Below are 26,437 nucleotides of genomic sequence, written 5' to 3' on the forward strand. Positions count from 1 at the left end.
CTCATGATTGGCTTAGATATAGAGAAAGCCTTTGATTCCCTAAATTGGGACTATTTATTCAAAACCCTAATGCTATTTGAATTTCCTGCATCCTTTGTTCATCTCCTAAGGAATATATATATATATATATATATATATATATATATATATATATATATATATATATATATATATATATATATATATATATATATATATATATATATACATATATATATATATATATATATATATAAATAATTTAGCATATGTCAAGTTAGGTCCTTTTGCCTCTGAATCTATATATATAACAAAAGGCACTAAACAAGGATGTCCCATATCACCAATTCTATTTGCTCTGGCTATTGAAATATCGGCAGATTCAATTCGCAACAATATAAAAATCAAAGGAATAGATGTTTATGAACAATACAAGTCTAAAGTAATGCTATTTGCTGATGACATATTACTAACATTATCCAATATAAAAGAGACAGAAGAATTAGATATATTAATTGACAAATTCACATGACTTCAGGACTCCATTTCAATAAATCAAAATCAAAATTTTTATTTTTAAATAAAAAAAGCACTGCAGACTAAGGGGGATCACGTCATAGGGGAAACAAGAATCTACCTTAAAATATCTAGGAATTGAGTTATGCAAGGATAATCATGAATTAGTCTCAACAAACTACAATAATATCAATACAATTAAAATTTCTGTGGAAAAATTGAACAAAATAATACTAATATTTGAAGATTTGAAGATAGACTACAGTTAATAAAATGGTTTTATTGCCCAAGATCCTATATATAGCCTTGGCAATACAACTGTTACCAGAAAGGAATATACTAAATTCATGCCTAATAACATTTTTATGGTTTCCCATTAGAAACAGTATAGCTTTAATACATCATATCAGACCATGGAAACAGGGAAGATTACATTTTCCTGATATAGAAACATATATAAAAGCATCAATATCTAAAACAATCTCAGATTGGATAAGTCCAAATTACTCTGCAAATTGGAAAGAATTACTAACTGCAATATCAATAAAAGAATTTGATTTACAAAAAAAAATTTCAAACAACAGATAAAAACTATTTTCCATGGCACATATTATGTATTATTATGCGATATAACATAACTAAACCCACTAAAACTCGTATGATTATTACATTGACTCATTGAGGAAAATTATTAATGCAAATATAGATTTAAAAAATCTGGTTTGATCTTTTAACATCATTTATAGTCACAAAGAACTTTCCACATAAAATATGTAGAGAAATTATTAATTCTTGGGAACAGAAAAGATTTGTTTGTTGGCTCCAATGTATCAAATAACTAAAAGTTTTAGATATGCAAGTAATAAAAACAACATACAAAATTCCAGAACAGGACTGGCTAACTTTACAGAGTATTCTGTCATATTCGCAAGATATAAGTAGAATAATTAACAATTCTTCATTTAAAAAAAATACCTAAATTTACGAAATACATATATGAAATCATATATAATGACTATGACAGGGGGAAACAGTTTTTCAAAATTTTACAAAATATTGATAAACTATACAACAACACCCAAAACCTCATATCGGAAATATATAACAAAAGGACACTCAATACAGTTAACTGAAAATATTAAAACAAATATATTATTATTGATAAAATATACATCCTTTACACAATACTGAAAAGTTTTTTAATTGGAAATGCTTGCACAGAGCTTTCTTAGCCCCAGACAGAATCAGTAAAATTAGTTCTTCCATAAAAGGAATATGTTGGAGATGTGAGCAAGTACACAATGCAGATCGGAACATTTTCTTTGACTGTGTTAAAATTAAACCATTTTGGAATGGTATTAATAACTTTCTACAAGCTTTATTTAATGAATCATTTTATTTAACTAAAGCTCTTGTATTATTAAATGTGAACAAAGGTCCTCATTTGAATAGGTCAAATATGTATCTAGTATGAACTATACTTGCAATTTCAAGGAAGTGTATAAAAGAAGATGGAATACAAACACAATACCAACTTTGGAAGACTCCTACAGCCTACTGAAGACCACAGCATTATTGGAAATTAAAATTAAAGAACTAAGACTTTATCCAAAGCCATTTATCAACAACCCTTGGGGAAAAGTCTTATTGTTGACTGACACTATACAATAATTGATCAGACACTCTGATAATGGATTGGACATACTTATAAAGTAACTGTATACATTAACATCTGTTACAGTGTCAGGCTAATGTAAATAGTGTACATAGTTATTTAATATGTTATGTATAAATACTAGATACTTCCGCGGTGGTGTAGCGGTAGCGTTGTTGCCTCAGAGCAAGAGATTCTCCCGTTCGATTCTTGGCTTGGGTTGGGAGTGCCTTCTGTGTGGAGTCTTCATGTCTTCCCCGCGGTCGAGTGGGTGTTCGAAAGACATGCATTGAATGGGCGTGCCTTTCGTTGAAGGTTGGGCGTCGTGCTGGCAACTTGACGCCATAAAAACCAACTGCCAATCATTAGTAGACCGGAGATCCGCTGTGGCAACCCCTAACCGGGAAAAGCCGAAAGACAAACAACAACAACATGTATAAATACTATGGAATTCATTCAAATGTATTTGAAAAATAAAAAAAAAAATTTGAGAAAAGCACCTGAGCCAGTAATCAAACTATCTTGTTGGCAACATAGTTGCAGACTTCCCCACTGACAGCCACTTGGAGTATCTCAAACTGAACTCTCCTGAGGAGCTGTTGAAGCAATTTGCTTTAAAGCTGGGGATGATGATTTAGAAGAAATACTGGTATGAACTGTTGCTGGGCTGCTTATTTTTAATTTAACATTCCATTGCTTTCAGTCATTAAAATATTTTGTGACTAAGAAGATGCATAATATTAAAACCATAGTTATCTGTGTAAACAGTGTTTTTTTGTTTGCAATCTGCAGCTAAGTTTTTACCCTTCTTTGATGTTTATTGGCTGCTTTGAACTAGGGTGAATATATTAAAAGTGTTTGGTCATGTAGTTTTTTTTTTATATGGTCAAAAGAAGCACTAGTATTTGATGTGAAAGCACTTACCTCATTAAACTTTTAACATTTTATGCTTCCAGTCATGTTTCTGTGCCTTGTTTTCTTCAGTTACTGATTTAAACCACTCCAAATAAAAATTTAAGGTTCTGAAGGCAGATGAGTATCCCTGATAGGATCACAAAAGACATTAAGAAATAGATAGCATGTTAGGGACAACCACAATTAAGACTGTCTCTCTCATGTCCAAAGCAGGGAAGATAGCTGGTTCCAAAAGACTGGGGTATTGTATGTAAAAGAAATCCTACCAGAACTCTCAATACAAACTCTTGGAATAGCTAGCAACCCCTCACGTGATAACATGAGCTACCTAGCAGATATGTAAAGTCTCAGTATTGCTTTCAAATAAAATGGATCCAAGTCATGTATGACATGGATGGTCAAAGTGAGTATTTTAAACATATATGTGGCTACATCTGGCAGCAAGCCGAGGTTTTGGACCACCAACATGAAAAGACATATCCAAAGCATGCCGGTCATCAGTCTTGTCATGCATCTATTTCAAATGGGCCAGATCATGTTCCAAAAGCCCAAGGAACAAAGCAGTGCAGTGGTCAAATCAGGACAGAACCACAGCACTGAGCAGTTACACCATCTGCGGACAGAACAGCATATGATTTGCACTATATTCTTAAGATGAAAATAAAATTTCCTAACACTAGTTGATACCTCATCCTTTAGTGTGAGTCTGTTGTGAAGAATAATAACCAGGTCTAGAAAGCCAGATACAAATTCCAACCAGCTCTTACATAAGCAAATGATGGGGAGAGCACAGGAAAATGAAATAGGTGGATAGTGCTATGCCCTAACATTGCTTTAATCTTAGCTGGGTTGAGCTTCAATTTATTCCAGGTCATTAAGTCAAGAACTGAATCCAAGCAATCCTCTACAGCTGGAACACTCTTGGAGGGGTACAGCTGAATGTCATCATATGACTGATAAACAGTAATAGCCTCCCTTAGTGGCAACATGTGCACAGTAAAAAACATGGGAGTCAACATCACACCCTTAAGTACACTACTCCTGTGAATAGGAATCTGATGAATTAAAACCTGAGAGAATTTGCTTATGTTCTAAGAGGTAAAATACTCAAGGACATTACCTAATAAAATACAAATGCTCAATATGGAACCCATGGTTCATGGTGCCAAAAGATGCAAATGGGTCTTATAGGATCAGCACAGAATATTGAAATTGATCCTTCAGAATCAGGAAGTCACTGCTTACTATAACGAGGGTTGTCTGCATGCTGTACTTTGATCTAGTTGGACTGGCAAGTATCTGACAGGCCATGTTATGTAAATAAGAGCACAGCTGAGCACAGATCACCATCTCAATAATCTTTCCAGCAAATTATAGGTTTGAAACAGTGATAATTCTCCATACATTTTGCATCAAAATTTGGCTTCTTAAGGATCCAGGTGGAAACACTCTAGTCCTGAATGCAGTGTGAAGAATCTGAAACATAACTGGACATAATGATATGACTCAAAATCTTGCGAGCCTCACAGGGTCGGGCTCCAAAGTACAGGAAGTTGGATGCATAGCCAAAATAACATCCATAACCTTTTCATAATCTATGTAATCAAACAGCCTAGTGTAAGCCTAGGCCATGGCCCTATTCAGGGGTTGAATCTTGGTGAAGGGAATACCTTATCTAAGAAATTATGTCTGAAAATATGGGTAGCTTCTTCACAGTTATTAGAGGAAAAACTCTGTAGGTAGATAGATAGGCTGGATTGTACAGTGTATCACCTTCACAAAAGAGCACAGCTGAAAGGCTAAAGTGCTGCAGAGATCTCTTTAGTCAAAAAGTGGCCTTTGTCTGAGAGCTTTTCATCTGATGCGAGACATAACACTCTTCCAGAGCATGTTTGCCCTCTAAAAGGTTCGTTCTACCCCATCCCCATTCCAATACTATCATCAAAAATGGAAAAAAGGAAGCAGAGAAGTTAAATGGAAGCAGACTGAATAACATAAAATGCAAATGTTCTTCTTTTATTTTTTTTCCAAACTTAAAAATATGTATACATATATAGATATAATTAAGTAAATCTGTATATTAAAAAAAATAACTTGTACAATATAGATGATTATCACTGGATCTCTAATAATATTCAACTTACTGTGTGTTTCAGACATAAATGCCATGAAATTCAACTCGAGAGTGAAGCTTCACATCCGTGTCAAGAAGGCACAATAAAGGGTTATTGTCATTCAGACCCAATCATAATTCTTTGTAGTACACTGAGCTTTAACTATTCCATGTACTACAGTCACATAAAAAAGTGTGGGAGCATGATGTATTTTACTAAACACTTTAGCACTGCTAAACAGCCAGCAGACAGAAACACTATCCTAGTGAAGAACAAACAGCTTGAAAAGCTATCTTACACTTTGTTCTTTCACACATATATGTAGCAAAACAGTGTGTCTGACAGCTTTTAAAGCTGTTTTGCCTTCTGCTGCTGTTCTTTGCTAGCTGACATTGTCCCCTGCTCACTCTTAGCATGAGAACAAAAGCTTTTTAAGGGCCTTTCTGATGCTGGAAAAGTGTTTGACAAGCTTGCCTTTTTCATTGTGCCAGAGTATAATTATAGTGCTCCATGAACTGTATAACAATTACCAGGAAATTGTAATTTTTCAGGTGTGCAAAATTAATTAATTTATACTTCATTACTTATATTAGCCATCAATTTTAGCTATTGTATATGTATACTTTCATTTCTGCACCATCCAGCTCAGGTAATGTTTAAAAACAATTCATGCAACACTTAAAGGGATTATTGTACAGTTATTACACAAGTCACACTGACTTCCTTGAATACTGTTCTAACACTATAAGCATCTGACTGAACCCTAAGTGTGTTCATGCTGACATCATCAAAATTAAACAAATGGGGAGATAGTAAATGCACTAAGTATATAAGTTATAGGTTGACACAAACCTAAATATCTTTCAGCTTTGTTTGTAGTGAATTCATAAGTTTTCATTTCTCAGTACATAATACAGAAGTCATATGTAAAGCTCTGCATGAGGTATGTGTATGCTCCACAGGAAGGGAGTCATAAAATAATTAGTGTTTATGCCAATTATTTACAGTAGTCCTGTAACATTTTATTTACTTACAGGTTTAATCAAAGGTACTGCTGGGCACAAGCATACACCTCACCTGCTGTACTTTTCTGTTTTAAGACTGTGGCATCTGTTGTTTGGCAGTTACATCAAGCTGCTCTGAGAAGAGCCGCTCATGGATGTCACATTAAGTAATTCTTCTGTAGAACAATGCAAACATCTGAGAAGGTTCATGTGCACCTTCACTGTTGTTTCTTACCTAAACAAGTTTGTCCATCTGGTCCTAAGGTGGTCCCAGCAGTGCACTGGCACTCTCCTGTATCCAGGCAATTCTCCCGACAGTCCAACACATCACAGATGTCATAGAAGTCTTCAAGAAAAGAAAAAGAAAACAATATTTAAAAACATGTTAATTTAGTGAAGGCACCTATGACTGGTGTAGCTACATACATAAATGATACCTAAAAAACACAGGTGACGGACTTGTTCCTGAATCAGGCACTGTGCCATATCTGAACATAGTTGCATATCAGACTAAACAGCTACTACAAAAGTTGCCTAAAATCTGATCTTTAATTGGGTAGATGATACTGCATTGTAACAATACAATTTATCATAACTGATATTATGGTCCAAAAAGTAAATATTTTCTTTTGTGGACACAGCAGTCAGTGAGGAAGCATTACTATGGTCCAAAAAATATTTTCTTTTGTGGACATACTAGTCAGTGAGGAAGCATACCTCTCAACTGCACAGATTTTCCCAGAATGCCCTGATTTTTACTTTATATTTTTGGTCCGTTTTTCATAAAATTTTGGATTTTCTGGCAAATTAGTGGCAAATCATTAAAGATTGAAGTTAGAAAATAATGACAGACATTTGAGTTTCAGACTTCATACCCTTCAGAAAATTCATGCTAATGCAAAACCAGTATCAACTTTTGAAGTTTGTAAGAGCAATATTTAGAAAATGTCCCTATTTTTGGGCCTTTGTCCCATTTTTATTATGACTTTATCCAGATTTCTTTCTTTAAGAGGTTAAGAGGTATGTAGAGGAAGACTGACTGATCTGAAAGTATAACTGAATTTCTTTTTTAAATACATGTAATATGCTTACAAATTAAACACAATATAACTGCATAAATATAACACCTGAAATCAAAGTATACATCTCTGACCAACAAAGTCAACTAATTTGATACTGCGTACACCACAGACTACACTTTGAACTCTTCATATATTGTCCCTGCCTTCCTCCCCTTGCTTTCTTGCTGTGAGTCTTGGTTATCCATGCAATGAATCTCTAATACCCACCAGTTTTACTCCTTCTGCTCTTGTAGAAGTCTTGTCTCAAGTACCTGTTCAACGTTTGCAAAGATACTTACCTATATTACAAATGCTGACTCTTTCAGCTTTACTGAATGCCAACGTTTTCTTATTAAAACCTTCATTTGTTCTCCTTTTTTAAATCATGAAGGTATACAGTGGTCTCTCCAATGCTATAGGTTCCATGCTGTATTGAAGGTCAGGATTGATTGGAAAATATGTTCTAGGATCAAGCATATTTGTCTGCATAACAACAGCTAAATGAAAGTGTGCTTCCCATAACCTCTTTGTTTTCATATAATTTCTAGCACAATGTTTTTTTACCATTTGGTACCATTCCCTGGATAGAAACTAATTTGTATATGCTCCTTTTAAGATGTTGGTTCCATAATTAAATTAAGTTTTCCATGAAAAGGTCATCATCTAGCCCTGAAGTATATTTCTCTCACTGTTTTAATGAGATCTGGGAAATTTCATCCAGTGCAGACATCTATCTCAACAGCTTTGTCTGCTGCCTTCTTCTAATATCTCACCATCTGGTAAACAGTGTTAACAATTACATGCATATTCTTTCTCCTTTTAATGATAGTCACTATATATCCCTTTTTTATGATTGAATGATTGACAACTCTGAAATGAGCAAAGACTGAACAAAAGGGCATGCTTTTTGCCCTAAATATTGTACCAGTAATTGTACTGAAACATACCAAGAGATATGGAAAAGTTAAAATCATATTGTGATAACAAACATGGGAAGAAGAATAAATAATATTTGTATGACATTTCATCTAATATGTTGCTTATATTTCACAGGAAATCAGTTTTAGTCATGGTATTATCTTAGAGTCAAAAACAAACTGCATATATGTATTTTTACCAGAGGAAATGGCAAGTACAGCTGAAATATGTTCCATTTATCTTATTACATTATATCAGTATGATACAAATGTGATATGAAAGGCTTTTACCTTAAGTGAATGAGACATTGACTTCTGTCTCAGTATAGAGAACTAAGTGAAAGGGTTAATTTAGTTATTTTCTATGAAACATAGCTATTTTATCATCTAGTCTATGTGACTAAAAGACACTTGTTGATTACATTCTTTTACATTTCTAGCAGTTTGATAAGACATCAGTGCATTAGTCTACATGAATGAAAGATACCTGTTTATTATATTCTTTCACATTTCTAGAAGTATGATAAGGTACTTGTTTGTTACATGCTTTTATATTTTTCTCAAGTGAAATTGCAGAGACATAGGGGTTGGCAGAATTGACTGAACATTTTGGGGTGGGTGGCCAACATCTCTGGTCTTTTCTGGAAAGTCTTTGTTGATTCCCAAAGGTTAAGTTCCCAGGAAAATTGGTAAACAGCTAGGTTATAAAAACTAGGACTCCCTGTTGGTTGGCTGAACGCACTACCCAAGATTTTCCCGATACAGTCTCCTACCTGACCACAACGGGGCTTCCTGGTCGAAGTGTGCTAGGATTGGTGATGCATTAACTTTTTCCTTCCCTTTTACTCTTTTTAATATTAATGCTTGCCTGACATAAAAATATAGCTGGTTTGACATTAATATTAATGATTCTTGACTTAGAAGTATAACTGGTTTGATATTAATTTTAATGCCTGCCTGATATAGAAGTGTAAGAGTGTACTGTCTAATAAAGCTTAATTTATTATAGTGACATTTCTTTTGTCTTAATCATTTCTGTCCTGCTAAAAAATTGTGTTTAGGCAATACAATCAGGAGGCTTTTACAAATGTGTATACTTATACTAAGATGAAAACAAGAAAAAGATTCAGTTGATTAGACTGATCATCAGTTATTGGTCAGATTTCACACCTCATACATTGCCTGTTAAAAGAAAGTAAGAAAAAGCTGGAATGGACAGTGAAAACCCAAGAAGGTACAATGAGGGTATGCCAGCTTTGCACAAAAGGCACACTAACAACCACACCACAGAACCAACAACTGTGTATCCCAGCAGCACAAGCCACTGCACTGTGTGTTGTGTAGAAAATAGTATGCAATATGGAAAAAAAATCACTTCACTACTACAAGTGAGACCTCCAGGAGAAGCAACATATCCAATGATAACTTTACTTAGTAGCTATGTGGGAACTCAGAAGGACTCAAAGTACTTAAGAATCAATCATCAAAACATAGTTTCCTGACAGAAACCGAGAATTACTGACAGTTGGGACAAACATCTGACAGAAGGCAATCCTGCCACCATTTTAGAACCTGACACTGAGCTTCTGCGAACAAGATGCATTCCTTGGCAGTTTAACTTGTGCATATGTGCTTCACTTTTACTTAGTCTTTACATTTTTTCCTACATTAATTATTTTTTCTAGTTCTTCTGTCATCTGTTGTATCTTGATGCACCTCCCTTTTCTACATAATCATGAAGGAGAGGAGATTTGAGGTGTTGCAGTATAGTGTCTTCCAGGTGACACTTAGGGTCTTCCTTTTTTAGCTTGCCCAGCACTCCCCACACAGGACATGCGATGATATCAGTGCACTTTGTGTATGCATACTTCCATCTGTACAGTTCCTGTTACAGCCTCCTGCACGCTCCTATATAAGTGGTAGAAATGTAGTTAAACGTTAAGTCATTTGGTATATAACTAAACATAATTACTAAGACTTGATACAGACCCTGAGCTAAATGGTTGTCAAAGCATCAAACGTTCTCTTACCTGAACTACTATTCATTGAGACCACAGGAGTGAACATTTCATACAGCAAATGCAAATTTTGTCAAGTTTCACAACATCTAATTGCCAGAGTTGGGCAACACTGCAGACATTATACTACCCGGTGAATAAGAAAAGTATACAGAAAAGAGGACTCACTCCTACATGCCACAAAAACTGCTTTTGCAGGGGGGCAAGGTCCCCTGCATCCCCATGTGCCCCCCACACCCCGTGCTAATTATATATAGCAACTCTGAGATTGCAATACAGTTGGAGAAAAGGGCAAATGTCTTGATCCTTACTATACTGCAATCTCAGTCAGAATGGCAAAACAGTTTTTGGCTTTGGACTAATCTGTTTTCACAGTGGATTTTTAGAGGATTTTACAGGAATTCTGATCATTTGTCATCTTGGATTTTATTCATTTTGGAAAGGATTACATTTGACCACCTCCTGAATTCTGAATTGACTGTGTGTATTTCATCTTTTCTTATTGGCCAACTTCCTTTGTTACTGCCCCCCAAAAATTTCTGATCCTTTCAAGAGGTATTTAACAGGCATTTTGGTATTTTTACTACAAATTAATAAAACTTATTAGATTTTATTTGTTTTGGGTGTTCTCTTTGGTTTTGGCATGTAATGCTATTTGTATGGTTTGCCAATATCATGCACTGGAATTTGTATTAGTCTGACCTACTTACCTTAGTGATACTGTGAGGAGTGTAGGTGTGTATGCCTTATTGGAGAATAAGGTGATCACAGGAATGCATAGCTCCTTATGAGGCAGTAAAGGCACCCATGGTGCACATGCATGGTATATGTAAAGACCTTGCTAATGACAACTGATTATTGTGGCCTGGATCTTTAGAGGACATTAAAATGATTCTGATTAACTTTTGAAGATGATCACCTAGCATGTCACTCTAGCCCACAATTCACTGGCAGTAAAGATGGCTGTTGAAGGAATAATCTTCTGTCTGAAAAATGGTCCCCTGTAGGGTGGTATGAAGTGCCACTTCAGGTCAAATGTGGGATTTCATGAGTCACTAGGGCTATGGGTTACAGGATGTTCATGGTCAAGTTTGATGAGGAAAAAAGTACAGGAGTTCTGTCATACCATGCTGGTATCCTTCCATATCATTCATCTGAAAGTATTGAATTAAAGAATACATTTAGTATTTCTGATAGATTTCTAGCAGTAGCAACCTCTTCTATGTGACACGGTGACCTGCTGATTCTTCTTACGTTCTGCACTCTATAAAAACAATTTATTTTTGCCATGACTTTCTGCTTTTGTGAGTGTCTTTAATTTTCCTTTTTTTACAGCACTTCACAATGTAGTTGCTAGTGAATATAAATCTACTATCCTGTATTAATAGTCTTGTATTTTGCTGCCTTTTAGGTAATATTCCATAGATCAAAATCATGAATTGCACACGCCTTGACTACAGCTTTCCAAAGGTATTCTCTTCTCCTGCCACTGCAGCTATACTCTGTCGCATATCGTTTACTCAGAGGCAATCTCTGCTTAAAATACAAGGCCATGTCAAACCCAGAGCTGTTGGACATGCTACACTTAAAGAAATCCCTATCCCTCAGAGCCACACGCTCCAAGGATCTAAACCTTGTCATCACAATAAAAAAAATATGCTGGAGGGATAGGTTCCTGACCCAGAGACTCCCTAGACTCTGGAACAGACTGCCCAAACATGTCAATTAGAGTGCCTCTTTGGCCCTCTTCAAAAGGAACCTTGACAATTGGATGGGAGAAAAGAAATTCACCCTGGGGATCATGTCAGTTGCCCTGCTAGACAGGGGTCCGGGGAAGTAAATAGTGTGGGAATAAATAGCCAGGGAATTGATATGGCTAGGCTTGTATAGGGCCCTAGGGCCGATAGCCTAGTACCAACCTATGAACCTAGTTGATCGTCAAGTGGATTTTACAAGGAGCTGAGAGCTTCAGGGGAAGAGAAGTTTAATGCTACTCATGCCAAGTTGTTTGCATTGTTAGTAGCACAACAGGTAGTATGTTTGCTTTTGATGCAGAAGGCTGTGGGTACTACTCCCACAGTATGCAGATGGATCACTGATACTGTACTGTGTTGTACATTAATGGGAGTGGATGCTGCAGTCCTATGAATGTCCTCCTTTGGAGGAGTTACTTAGTAACTATGAACCCATTATCAGTTTGCCATCCATTCCTCATTGCAAAATTACTAGCATATCATTTTTTTAATGTAGCATAGGCAATTTATTCTTCAAGGGCAACAGGCACTTTATTTGTAGATGAAACAATGAAATATAAAGTTGTTTGCTAGCAGCAACCTCTTCATAAGTTACAGATCCTTTTAATGTGGAATTATTTAGATGACTTACTTCTGCAGAGATTTTGCATATTTACTGGTATTGGTGGATTGTAATGACAGAAGTTTAAGTGGCCTTTTATGGCTGACATTTTTTGAAATGGGTAGTTTTGTCATTATTGGTTCATACATTTTGTTTCATTGCTCACTAGAAGACTGTTCCAAACTACAAATTTAAAACACATTCTAACAAGTGGTGTTGCATTATACAAGGAATATAATTTAATACAATCAGGTTAATACACTCAGGAAGGTGAATCAAGGAATGTATACATGTATCTCAAAAATAAAAGGAAATACCAAAAGGCTTTGGCAGACTAAGTTTGAGGTGACTGCAAGCTAGGAGCAGTTATTGAATTTGCAAATGACTTAAACATCAAGCAGGAAGGTTTGTCCCAAACAATAACTGGTGCCAGAATCATGAATTGAAACTAAACTCCAAGAAATACATTATCATATCCTTTGGGAAGTCATCTACTCCAAGGAACTGCCAAAGTGACAATGCCCCCTGAGAAGGGACCCAGTTCTTTGGCATTTGGGAACTTGTGTGTACAGTGACCTAACTTTTTCCAAGATATGCCTAGAGTCATAAACAAGACTTTCTATATTGCACCGCTTATAAACAAATTGATTGTGACTAAATCTAGAGATGTTATTGTCCCTGTTTACAAAGCCCTCATTTGGTCAATCATTTTGTATAATGCCCACTTTGGCATGTATCTGTCCAGACCCATGCAACAATTGGAATACCCACAGAGATACATTACTAAAAGGATACAAGTCCTAAACAGTAGGTCTTGCATGGACGATCTCAAAGATTTATCACTATACTCAGTATCCTACAGAGTGCTTAGAGGTGACATATCTGGCATACAAGGCATCCTCTGACCTAATACAGATGGACCTACTGAACATTAGTAAGTCAAATGGCATCAGAAATACTCAGTCCAGGTATCTAAACTGAATGTTGTGGAGAGATGGATATATATCCAGAACAGACTATCCATTCAAGTAAAACAAAGCTCATCCCTGTACATATTCAAATGCAACTTGGATCTAAGGATGGGAAATAGTTAATGTACTCCAGGATTACCCTTCGTGCCACTATTGGATAGAGGAAGTTCTTAAATGCTGCATCCCTTACATGGGTCCCCTCAAATTATCTATGGTATGATCACAGTTATTCTCACTAGGGCTAATACACAATTATCAGCCATGGGATAGGTACGACCAATCAAGAAATGTTAATTCAAGCACCAAATTGGCTAAGCTTAAAATGTCCTCCAAGTGAACCTATGTTGTGGTAGTAAATAGTTTTAAAAAATTGCCCTTTTTAGATCACTAAGTGCCCCTGTCCCCCCCCCCCCCCCGTCTTCAACGTGCCTCTGGACTTTGGTCATTAGCTGCAGGAGCTGGGCTGTTAAATATGAGTGCATAAATACAGTATCCTTACTAAGTTATTTTATGTAACCTTTTGTGCACTGCGTCTGTCTTTTTAGTTTCATTTTGATTAGTACTATTAATATCAGTATTCAGAAGTTACTACTCCCTTGACATCAGTTTCAATGTGGATCTGACTTTCAGCATTCACATTACAACCAACATTACTATACTTTAATGAGAAATTAATTTGAAATCATTGCCAATCCATGCTGCTGTTTGTAGTTAGTCAAATCTGCTCATCTTGGGTGTGTAAGTCTTATCTTGTAATCCACAGAAAGCACTAATGAAAATATCTCTGTTCAGCAAGCGTCTCTCATTAAGTATCTTCAAGTCATAAGCTTCTAAATGTAAAAACCTTCCTGCTTAAATTTACATTCTGTCTCATATAATTAATATGTAATGTGCATATAATAAATCTGATTTCTTTTGAATATGGGAAGATTACGGACTAGCAAATTATGAGAGAATGCAGATAAAATTGAGCCTGAATTCAGATAGGAGTTAAGTGAAAGAGAAAAGCAAACAGAAATATATGCAGTGTGTTCAGAACATGGTAATCAGGGGAATCATACACCTCTACAGAATCAAAGTGCACAACTTTCAATTTTGTACATTATAATGACACATCAGTTCCTCAAGTTTTACATTATATAGAGGGATAACTCCTTACCCTCAAACTGCAGTGACTTCAGCTTAATAATAAAGGAGAGGCCCAGTAGGCATAACCTCATTTAGGGCAAGATACTTTGGCCCCACATAAACACTTTTGAGATTTTAGAATATAGTTTTGAAGATCATCATGCAAAACAATAAATAAATAAATATATGATTGCTTCATTCTCAGACAATTGGCTTGGCTCTGTTTAAATATGTTAATCAGCTAAATTAAATGAAGACAATCTTAAATAAAGATTATAGGAATGAAATAGTTATAAAATAGGACACATTTTAGTGGGGACAGTAATGCTCTGCAATAATAAAACAATAAAAACTGGTGGTCAGACTGGGCTGCAAAATATGGATATTTACATGACAGAAGCTGAGCTACAAAATGTTATGGAAAACTACTATGGAAGAATGATTTTATAGAAAATATTGTATTTTGCCAATTAACAACCCCTGTCAGAATATCTGTAGTGTAATTGTTTGCTCTTAAAAAGAAACTGAGATCCAAAATGAACATTATAGCAGCAGAACAAAGCTTACCTTTCTGGGAACAGAACCAGTAGAAGTTAGCAGTTCTCAAAGTCAGAAGCATACAATGTGAAAGCATATATACAAAAAATCAGTGTGCTTCTCTGCAAAAAAAAAAAAAAGTGATGACTATGCTTCAGAGGTTAGGGGAGAGAAAGGAAACCCAGAACTGCTAGAGAAATGAGGGAAACAAGATTACATGGGTCAAAAAAAAAACAAGCTTGGGTAATCTTTTTGTTTAATCATTTTTATTAGATATATTTTCAAAACAAAAGAAAATGAACAACAAAAATGTAAATAAATCCACCTTTACAACATGTATTCAAAACTTGTGAGATATATTAACAGAATTATCATATGAGAAAAACATTTTCTATTCTTCCCATACATAATTATTGAACCTGAATATCCTTATTCATTCATTGCAGTTTTATTCAAATATCAACAGATATCCAGCCTTTAGGTTTAGTTTCTGCAACATTCACTTTGTAATAACATTCACCTTTTACAGAGTGTATCATTTTCCAGCCGCTTGGTATAACCATTTTTGGTACAAATGCCAGGAGCATTCAAGTGGTCAGTTCCTCCTTACTTCAATCTGCTATATGTATATACCCCAAGTCCCAATCTTTCCCTTGATCAAGGTAAGATTTTACCAAATGTCTCAGTCCACCCATTCCATCTCTGTTGTGGTGTCCTACACTCCCAAACATATGAATCATTCCTGCATCTTAAGCTCTACATCTCCATTTCAAATTAGAAATGTCTCTATCTCTTGCAACGTTATTGGAAAATTATTGAACAAATGAAAACTCTTCATTTGTTGATTACACATATGGCCATTTCCTAAGATAAAAGGCATTTTCTCATGTAAGCTTCCAATTGTCTTGACTTATTTCGTCATTAATATTTTCTTGAATCATCTAGACTGACTCCGGTCTCTCTCTCCTTTTAACACTTCCATACCATATCTTTATATATTACACTAGCTCTCCTCACTTCCATACCATATCTTTATATATTACACTAGCTCTCCTCACTTCCATACCATATCTTTATATATTACACTAGCTCTCCTCACTTCCATACCATATCTTTATATATTACACTAGCTCTCCTCACTTCCATACCATATCTTTATATATTACACTAGCTCTCCTCTTTTTTATGCTGGTCTACTTTCTGCAAGGAGCCTCTCCGTATTTCTTCCCTTGCTCAGTGTTCGAGCATTAATTGTACATCTTAATCAATGTATTAAAACTGAAGTTGTGTTGATCTCTACGGTCATAGCAGTTTTGAATTTTCTTGGAATGAAGGACTCTTCTGTTCTGTCCATCGTCTTATTTACATATCTCCTTTAACAATTTTCATCTATATATTCCTGCTTCTTCCCATACTTCCAGCTTACATCTAAGAATTCTGTCATTAACATCTGCCTGATCCCAGATCATCGTGTAGACATGCACTTTCTGGCACGTATCTCACATTTTCTTTGTAAAGAACAGTAGAATCCATTCCCCATAATGATACATCTTTACTTACTTCAAGCAACTTAATCCACTGGGCTACATTAAATGCCACAACTTCTGAAGGATGATGTATCAAATCCCATCTCCCCACCAGATGATAGGGTTAAGAGTTTCTGTCTTGGAATTCTGTATTAGCTTACTTCACCAATATATTCTTTAAGGACATGCACTTTACCCACCAAATGGTGGTTTAACCTTACTGGTTATGTCTTACAACATGTATAATTCAAGGGAGAATCATTATCGTCATACCGTTTATTTTGCCAAGCATTGTGTCTGTCTTACCACCTCCCCTTTGTAAGAGTTTGATTATTTTCTTATAAAGAGTCTCCAAGTCTCTTATAACCTCCCTCCTCATGTATACTGCACCTCTAGACCTAGGTAGGTGGGGAACTCCATCCCTCGTATATCCCCAACTGCTCCTTGTCTTTCTCCTTCTCCCCCTGAATGATGCCAAGATTTAAAGACAATATAATGCAGCCGGTGTCATTCTAAGTGGATCCAGTATGTGTCAGCTTGGGATGAGATGGATGACAAGCCTCACTGCTTTGAAACAAGACAAAAGTTGAGCAGAAAAAAACCACCTTTATCGAACAACACAAAGCTTTCAGGTATAAAACCCTTTCTCAATGATTGACAACAGGTACAATAAAATCATCCATTTAAATACAAGCCCAACACATCACATGACCCGCAGCCAAGGTCATATGATTAATTAACCATAAAAAAACTAAAAAAAACTTTATACTTTTAAATCATGTACATAAATTTATACAGAAATATAAAAAAATACTAATAAGAACTTGTGAATAAAATCATTTCAACTTTGTGTGCTGTATCTTAACTAACACAGGTTTCAAAGAAACATCTGTATTCAAACCTGGAGCTATATCAGCTGATAGCCTCACAATCCATTCATATTTTTTAGTTTTTTTATGGTTAATTAATCATATGACCTTGGCTGCGGGTCATGTGATGTGTTGGGCTTGTATTTAAATGGATGATTTTATTGTACCTGTTATGAATCATTGAGAAAGGGTTTTATACCTGAAAGCTTTGTGTTGTTCGATAAAGGTGTTTTTTTCTGCTCACCTTTTGTCTTGATTCTGACTGTGTTCAGCATTGTTTGCAAGCCTCACTGCTTTGCCAGGGATGGTCTGCACTTCTCTTATCAAAGCTTTTGCATTCCAGGCTTTGCTGCTACCATAATGCCTTTTTTAGGCAAGGTCCACTTGATGGACATTCTAACCTAACAAATTCTACTCTGGAACACATTCATGTAGCTCTATTTAGTGCTAAGAGACTTAACAAAAAAGCTGCCCAAGCTTGAGGCTCTCCTGCAACTTGAACACATATATAATTGTGCAATTATAGAGACATGGTTTCAGACCAATGGAGGCACTCTCTCTGTTCCTGGGTATAATGCCTGTCACATTTTCAGGCCTACTGGCAATTGTTGGAGAGTATCAGTATTTTTAAAGGATATCATCACCTCATGGATGATTCCTTGGGGCACCACATTTGAACTCCATGATGCCCAAATCACTATAAGCCAGACTGAATACCTCTTTATAGCTAATTAAATAACACCCTCTATATTCCCTTCTAAGCTTGATACCCATCTTAACACATTAGTTGAAATCTCCACTAAAACTAATACCTTTCTAGGGAATTTCAGCTATCCATCAGTAAACTGTCTGACCTACACTGCCAATGGCTGGCATGATTAACACTTCCTTGACAACAGTAATGATAACTCTCCTTTATAAGTAGTTAACCATCATTCCAGAGGTCCCATAATCCTTGATGTAGTCCTTACAGATATGACCCCTTTTTGCATATCTCCATATGTATCACCTTGCCTTCTTAAATCAAACCATAAATTAGTAAACTTTTCCTTTAATACTGATAGTACTTCCCACACCAGTACATCTGCATTAAAAGACTTAAAACTTCTTCATTGACTTGATTATCCTACTAAATTCCACTGTCATCCTCCTCTGGTAAACCCTATAACTAAAAATGTTACCTAGGAATTCTCTTATCAGTTCTACTGATAAGGTAGCCCCTACCCACACCAACTATAATGAGAAATTTAAAGGCAAACACCTATGGTGGAATATCAGTATAAATAAATTATGTAACAGGAGAAAGAAAGATATTTCTTGATGCATGTAACCTCTTACACTCATTCCACATTCTTTAAAAGTACTCTTATGCAAACTGGTAAAGAACTTACAGGAACCATTAGGAAGCTCAAAACTGAGTATTAACTTAAAATTGCCACTAAAGCAAAAAAAAATGATGAACTATGTCAGGAAGTTAAGAACTAATACCCAACAATGTTTGCAGCTAGTTCAAAATAATACTGCTCACTCTGACCCAAAGGAAATAGTTCATATCCTAGCAGACAAATTTAGTGCAAAATCAAGTCCACTTGCAGTTATAGCTATCCCACAGGTTCCACACTTCCTGCTACCTTATTTAATTTTGATGGAATAAGTTCACAAAGCCCTCTTAAAAGGTATGAGCTCATCATACATGCGTCCTGATAATATATCTGGTTGCCTAATTATCAATGCCAGTTATGGCCTATCTTAACTCTTACTTAAGCTCTTTAAGTTACGCCTCTCCAGTGATTACATTTCTGAAGCCTGTAAAAGAACCATAGTAATGCCATTATACAAGGGTCTCCCAAACATGGACCCTGGTAACCACAGACCTACTAGTCTCACTAGCTGCATATGTAAAGCTATGGAGATTATTGTATCAGAAATCATTAACTGGGCACTAAAAATGTGTTAACCATGGATCCTTACCAAATCAGCTTTGTCAAAGGAAGGTCCTGCCTCTTCAACCTTTTTTTAATTTCTTTGAAACAAGTAACCAAAGCAGTGAATAGCATTAATACAGCATATCTGGACCCAATCAAGCTTTTGACACTATTCCCAATGCAAGCATTACTGACATACTTGCAGATCTGAATATAAATCCTCATGTTAGGCAGTGGATAGCTAATTGGCTGTCTTACAGAACCCATTTGGTTACAGTTGCAGGTGCCACTTCTGAAAGAAAAAATGTTACATCAGAGGGCTCATTGCTGGGCCCTCTGCTATTTGATGTCTATTTCTCAGGCCTTCAGGCCACCACTCCTGGCCTACAGATATCTACGTTTGCAGACTGTAAATTGGGTGTTATTTATCGATCTTCTACTGACTCACAACTACTCCAACATGGGTTATACCATGCTAACAACTGGTTCAATGACAATGGTATTAAATTAGATGTGGAAGAATGTAGCATGGTTCATTTTGGTAAGCAAAATATTTTCCCATACCATACAGGTGATACACATCTCCAGTCAAACACTCTTGTAAGGGATTGGGAACCCTTGTTGATAATTCCTCAATATTTGACCATCATGTCTCCACAGTACATCAGAAAGCCTTCTACCTAGCTCATGTAATTTACAACATTTCTAAATGTGTATGTTTCTCCCACGTGTTTAATGGACTTTGTAAACTAATGTGCATGTAGTCCACAATCTTGGGCTGCCAAAATTAACCTTTCATCTTTTGGTTTAAACTCACTTCTCCTTAACCATTCCTGCTTCAGATCCTGATCAACATGAGGTTGTTCCAGGGGATCTCTATACTTGCGACTATAATTACGGCTTTTCCACATTTCTTTCCTTCTCAATTGATCCTTCTCCTTATATTCTTTCTTTTGTTTTTCAGCATATTCAGTTGCTGTTTGATTTTTGACTACTGGTTTGATTTCCATTCCCACTTGACAAAGGAATGCTTCTACTAAACTAAGTAGAGAGGTCATCTTAGACTTCCTTTCCTCATGTTTTAAAATTTTCACTGCACTTGGATCTAATGAGGTCAGCAGACATGTATGAAGTCCCACGACTGCAGATCTGTACGTTATCAATTTCAAGAAGGCCCATACCTCCTTCAGAGCAAGGCATATATAATCTTAGTTTATATTTTTTTTACAGATCATTTGATAAAGGTGAAGCATTTTTTCTTGTTTTCATATCGAACAAATCCAATGTTTTTTGGGGCCAGTCAAACTCAGAAACTGTAAGTTAGAACAGGAAGAGCTAATTGGTTTATAGCTTGGACTTTACTCCTAGATGCCAAGGCTGTTTTTAACATTAGTTTTAGTCTTCTGAAGAATTCCTTATTGAATTTTATTTCCATTTTTTTCATGGCTTATTGCTAATCCTTCATCAATTCCTTAATGTTTATACTCTCCAACTTGCTCAAGTTCCTTTATATCACATTCCTGTCCAAGACTGATGTTTTCTTGGTACTGCAATTTTCCTACATTAAATGCTGATTTTGTACATTCATGAAGACAAAGCACCATTCTTATATCAATTGAGAAAGTCTTAACCACTTGCAGTTGTGCTTTCAACTTCTCATCTGATGAACTATACAGTTTTAAGACATCCACAAAAAGTAGATGAGAAGTCTTTAAGCAAGTTTGTTTTCTGGGAGAAAATTTGTAACCATGACCTAATTTGTTAAGTAAACAGCGTATTGGGTTAAGGGCAAGATAAAACAACACCAGTGGCAAAGAATTACTCTTGAATGCCCACCCCTCTGAATTTCTATCCCTGGGATATTAATTTAACCTTTGTCATGGTTTATCTGCAAAGTGGTTTGCCAGTGTTTCATGGTCACTGATATATCAAATATACCAAATGCTGACACTCAAAACATTGATGCAATAACATCAAAAATGCCCACATCAACATTCAGCTATGCATATATTGAGAAACAGCCTTGGCATATGCAAAATTAAGTTTAAAAAAGAAAGAAAAGCAACCTTTTTTGCAGGAGGCAAGCCCCCTGTGCCCCCCACTTCATGCTAATTATGTATACTTATATCAAATATACCAAATGCTGACACTCAAAACATTGATGCAATAACATCAAAAATGCCCACATCAACATGCAACTATGCATATATTGAGAAACAGCCTTGGCATATGCAAAATTAAGTTTAAAAAAGAAAGAAAAGCAACCTTTTTTGCTGGAGGCAAGTCCCCTGTGCCCCCCCCACTTCATGCTAATTATGTATACTAACTCCAAGATTACACAACCATGGGATAAGGGCATATTCCTCAATCCCAGGAACTCTGTGATCTTGGACACCTGTTGACCAGCTGCTTACTTGATCATAAATGGTCAGACCAGACACACTCTTGATTTTACTTGGCAGGGAACCCATAGATATATCTCGCTATATTTCTATATCTCTCTATATATCTGCCTATCTATCTATCTATCTATCTATCTATCTATCTATCTATCTATCTATCTATCTATCTATGTATCTGTGTGTGTGTGTGTGTGTGTGTGTGTGTGTGTGTGTGTGTGTATATATATATATATATAATATATACATATAAAATATATATATATATATATATATATATATATATATATATATAGCTATACATATGTATATATATATATATATATATATATATATATATATATATATATATATATATATATATATATATATATATTTATATGGATTTACTTCATCATATCGACGTACCACATTATCGAAGTTCATTTTGTCGACACCATAACATCTAAAGCTGACTTACTCGAACTCCCAGAACAGTGAAAAATGGCTTCCAGAAATGTAACCACTTGGCCACCATTCAAAACCAGCCAAACGGACCACACAAAAGCCACCAAAGTGGGGGGCTCTGCCCCCACACCTCCCAACTAAATATACCAACTCTGAGAATGCACTAATGTGGGAAAAAGGGCAACAACTGGTTACATTCCCATTTTCTCTGTTCCAGGAGTTCGAGTAGGTAAGTCTTTGATTTTATGGCACAATAAAATGAGATTCAATATAGTCGTACATCGATATAATGAAGCAGACCCATATATATAATATATATATGATTTATTATGAGAATGTCGAGTGGATGGTCAGCGAAATTGGGAATGACGAACCCCATGTGTCATCGGAGTTATGACTACAGATCGCGGTACAATATTGATCAGGAAATTACCCTTTTCCCCACTGTAGTACAATCTCAGTGTTGGAATATATTTGCAGAGGGTGCTGGGGCTGCAGGGGGGGGGCTTGCCCCCCTCCAAAAACATTACATTCTGTGATATGCAGTAGTGACGTGCAAAACAGAACATTGAAAATGCAAATGCAAATGTTTCGCTATATGCACTTTGACATTCTGTCCTAATTAATATGCAGCATGACACATCTGAATAGAACATTAGACTGCATTTTGTTTTGCATTTCGATAATATTCTTGTAGTAAGCCTATATACATGTCATTGCTTTATTATTTTGTTGTTTTAGTTTTTATTGTATTATCTTTTTTTATCTGTCTTACTTGCAATATTTACTAACATTCAAGTGTCCTTGACACTTGCACTATAATGAAGCATGTACATTTGTGTGTGGGAGTATGTGTATGTATATATATATATATATATATATATATATATATATATATATATATATATGGGTTTCTATAAGTTGATCTAATGAACATTAGATTGACTTATACATCAATGAAAGCCCCCTTGCACTCACTACTGATTATACATACCACCTACGAGACTGCACAGTAGTACGTAAAGGACATAATCGCTTCTCTGCTGTAAAAGTAATCTTTCACTGACACATCAACCAGCTTTTTGTCACTCATCTATTGTCAACAAGACATAAACACAGTAAACTTTCAATATGTATGGGTGAACTCATATATATTTATATACACATACAAATATGTACACACACACACATACATATATATATATATATATATATATATATATATATATATCTCAACGCATAAAAAAGATGCAAGCAGTGGCTGCACATGGATCCAACAAAATATACAGCTCAGAAATAAATGCTCCTGCACTGAAAAAAAACTAAACTTTAATTAGGTGACCACATGGAAAACTTGCACTTTGCAAGCAAAGAAGTTGTAATGAAGTTTCTGGCTGAGACTCCTTATAATCAGGTAAAAAATAAGAACCACAAAATGTAAAAAAACACTGCTGAGACTTCAAAGTAATCTAGGATTTATGACTTGTTCAAAAAGCTATATTTCTTTATTGAAAATAAAAGATATTAAATAGATGACAGCTTCTGCCCTTAGCTGGGCTTCATCAGCTATATACATGTAGACATAATTCACCCAAGATTGATCCAGAGCACCAAAAATGTGATTGAAGTATTTCATTATTTGAAAATACATGTAGACTTCCCACCTCATAGCAAACCTTGGGTTTTAACCCCTAACTTTTCCAATATGGGAGACTTCCCTATTGAACGTAAGAAGGTGAAAAACAAGTCCCATGACAACAGTCCTTGAAACATTATTTAAACAAAATTCATTAAGAAATGAAATATAATAACTCCCTGAATAGGTCACCATATATTTTTATATGTCCATAATTTAAAAAGGCATTTTTGTGATCAAGACATTTAATTAATACATTAATTTAGCATACTATTGGGTTGCTATTAAATACAATCCATAGCTGATGTAACAGCTCTATCTAGTGATCAAAAAATTTGCAGGTTCAACCAAAATAAAATTACATAGTATTTAAAGCTCTTCATTCAACCTTGGTTTAAATAGGGCTCCTACATTGATAATCCTTTTTTTTGTTTTATTTTTATTCAGAACTGTACATCTTCTCTGGATGATTAATTATCTTAAAACAATCAATCTGTATAAAGGAAAAGTGTGTTATAGGATATGCCCTTGTATTTGCAACAGGGCATTTTGGTCCCATTTGCATCTAATATTACTAAGATATAATGAAAGACTCATCTTCCGGTGTTGAGATGGTTGGCCCACATAGAATGATCCACAAGCACACATTGTCATATATACAACCCAATGACTGATGCAGGCGATTGAGTTAGAGATTTCAAAGGCTCTGCGGATATTTACTGACATAAACTTTTTGTTTTGCAAACATACTAACTGTGAGTACAATTATTACAATGTGAGTAGCCAGTTGTAATATCTCTAGTCTGACTGATCTAAGTGGATTTCTTGTAGTTAGATAAATATTGGCCAATTGTCTTCCCTTATGGTTAACAAAATTACCCCCCCCCCCCAAATTGATCAGTAGTCAATAAATACCAATGTATCTTGCAAGGTTTGCCTAATAAGGAAACTGTTAGTGCCATGAGTGTTAAACCTAATACAGAATTAATTCCCGTAAAAGTTCTTATTTGGTAGACTAATGCATCAGTTTTTGTTATGTTTTGGTTAATGTTTTAGCTCATGTGATGCAAATGATGTTATATCCCTTATTATGGATCAATTTTTCAAAAGACCAGCCTTCTTAGTAAATTCATTTCTCGTTACTAAAAATTCTCCTGACCCACAGAAATTGTGATTTGGGAATGTTCTCTATAGTGTGATGTCTATGCAAGCTGTTAGAAAAAAGTATGGATTTTTTTTATTAAAGGGTTTATTTTAAATTGTAGTACAAATACTGATATCAATTAATTTATTTGCATTAACATCTAGAAAATCCACATTTAATAAATCATAGCTGGTGTAAAGTTGATAGCAAATTTGTTATTATTTGGATAAACCAAAAGACTTTTCATTCCATCCAAATTCCTTCTCTAAATGACCAAATATCATTTAGAAAACACCACCATATTTTAAGGTTATTATTAAACAGATTGCCCATATTTATTTGTATGTATTCTTCCTCTAACTTACCCATAAATGTATTAGTATGCACTGGGGCAAATGAGGGTTTATGGCTGCTCCAAACCCTGCAAAAAAACACTTATCCTGAACATACAAATAATTATTTTTAAGCACATGCTCCAATATGGTTAATAAACATTAACTAAACTCCACAGAATGAATTTCTGATAATATTAAATAGTGACAGCAGCTTTAATCCCCTTCCTCGTGGCAGATGCTAGAGAATACAGCCTTAACATTTTAGAGTACACATATAATCTGAATTACTGAGGTATGTGTTATTGATGTTTTTCAATAAATCAGTGTTATCCTTAAGCCTAGCTGGTACATAATTAAGTAATGGCTTAAAAGCATCTTTCTAGAAATGCAGAACAAGTTTCAGTTAGTCAGCCTCTTCCTAAAACTATAGGGGTCTCTGGTGCAGGGGGTAGAATTTTATGAGTTTTTGGTAAGTAATATATTATTTGTGGTAGGGGTTTTCCATTATTAGTTAAGATTTCAATGCTTCAGAAATAATACTTTGTGGAACTGAAGATTCTAGAAACTCATCCAACTGGTTTTGAATAAAACAATAGAGTCCACATACAAATATTGGTAAATTTTGTAGTCTGAAATATGCGAGTGGGTCTCTTTAATGTAATCAGACTTGGCCCAAACTATTATTGCACTGTTTTAGTCTGCATTGTTAATGGCCAAGTCATCCGATCAGAAAAGATTCAATAAATTCTCATGTTCCAAAGAGCTTAGATTTTAGTTAAGAGTACCAAAAATTGTTGTTATTGAGATCATTTGATTGCTCAAATGTTTTTACAAAAATCTGATGTTTTAAATTGAAAATCAATTGGTCTGTCAGATACCCCAGTACTGGAAACTGGATTTGTAGGAACTAATATTTCAAATGTAACTGAATACAAAAAGTTTTAATTAAAAAAACATATCCACATATGAAACAAATGATGCTAGCAC

At 35.2% G+C, this 26,437-nt stretch overlaps 1 protein-coding gene across 1 annotated transcript in view; it reads right to left on the minus strand.

Annotated features, from left to right (window-relative positions):
* The window catches only part of OIT3 (oncoprotein induced transcript 3), a 339,559-nt gene that overhangs the window by 253,814 nt on the left and 59,308 nt on the right, over positions 1–26,437 (minus strand). Inside the window, exon 3 of the mRNA XM_044055987.1 lies at positions 6,418–6,528. Coding sequence (XP_043911922.1) covers positions 6,418–6,528 — 111 coding nt within the window. The remainder of the gene's footprint in view (positions 1–6,417; positions 6,529–26,437) is intronic.

This window comes from Protopterus annectens, chromosome 14.part0 (genome assembly GCF_019279795.1).
Source record: "Protopterus annectens isolate FY-2018-M chromosome 14.part0, PAN1.0, whole genome shotgun sequence".
NCBI classification, from domain to species: domain Eukaryota; kingdom Metazoa; phylum Chordata; order Ceratodontiformes; family Protopteridae; genus Protopterus; species Protopterus annectens.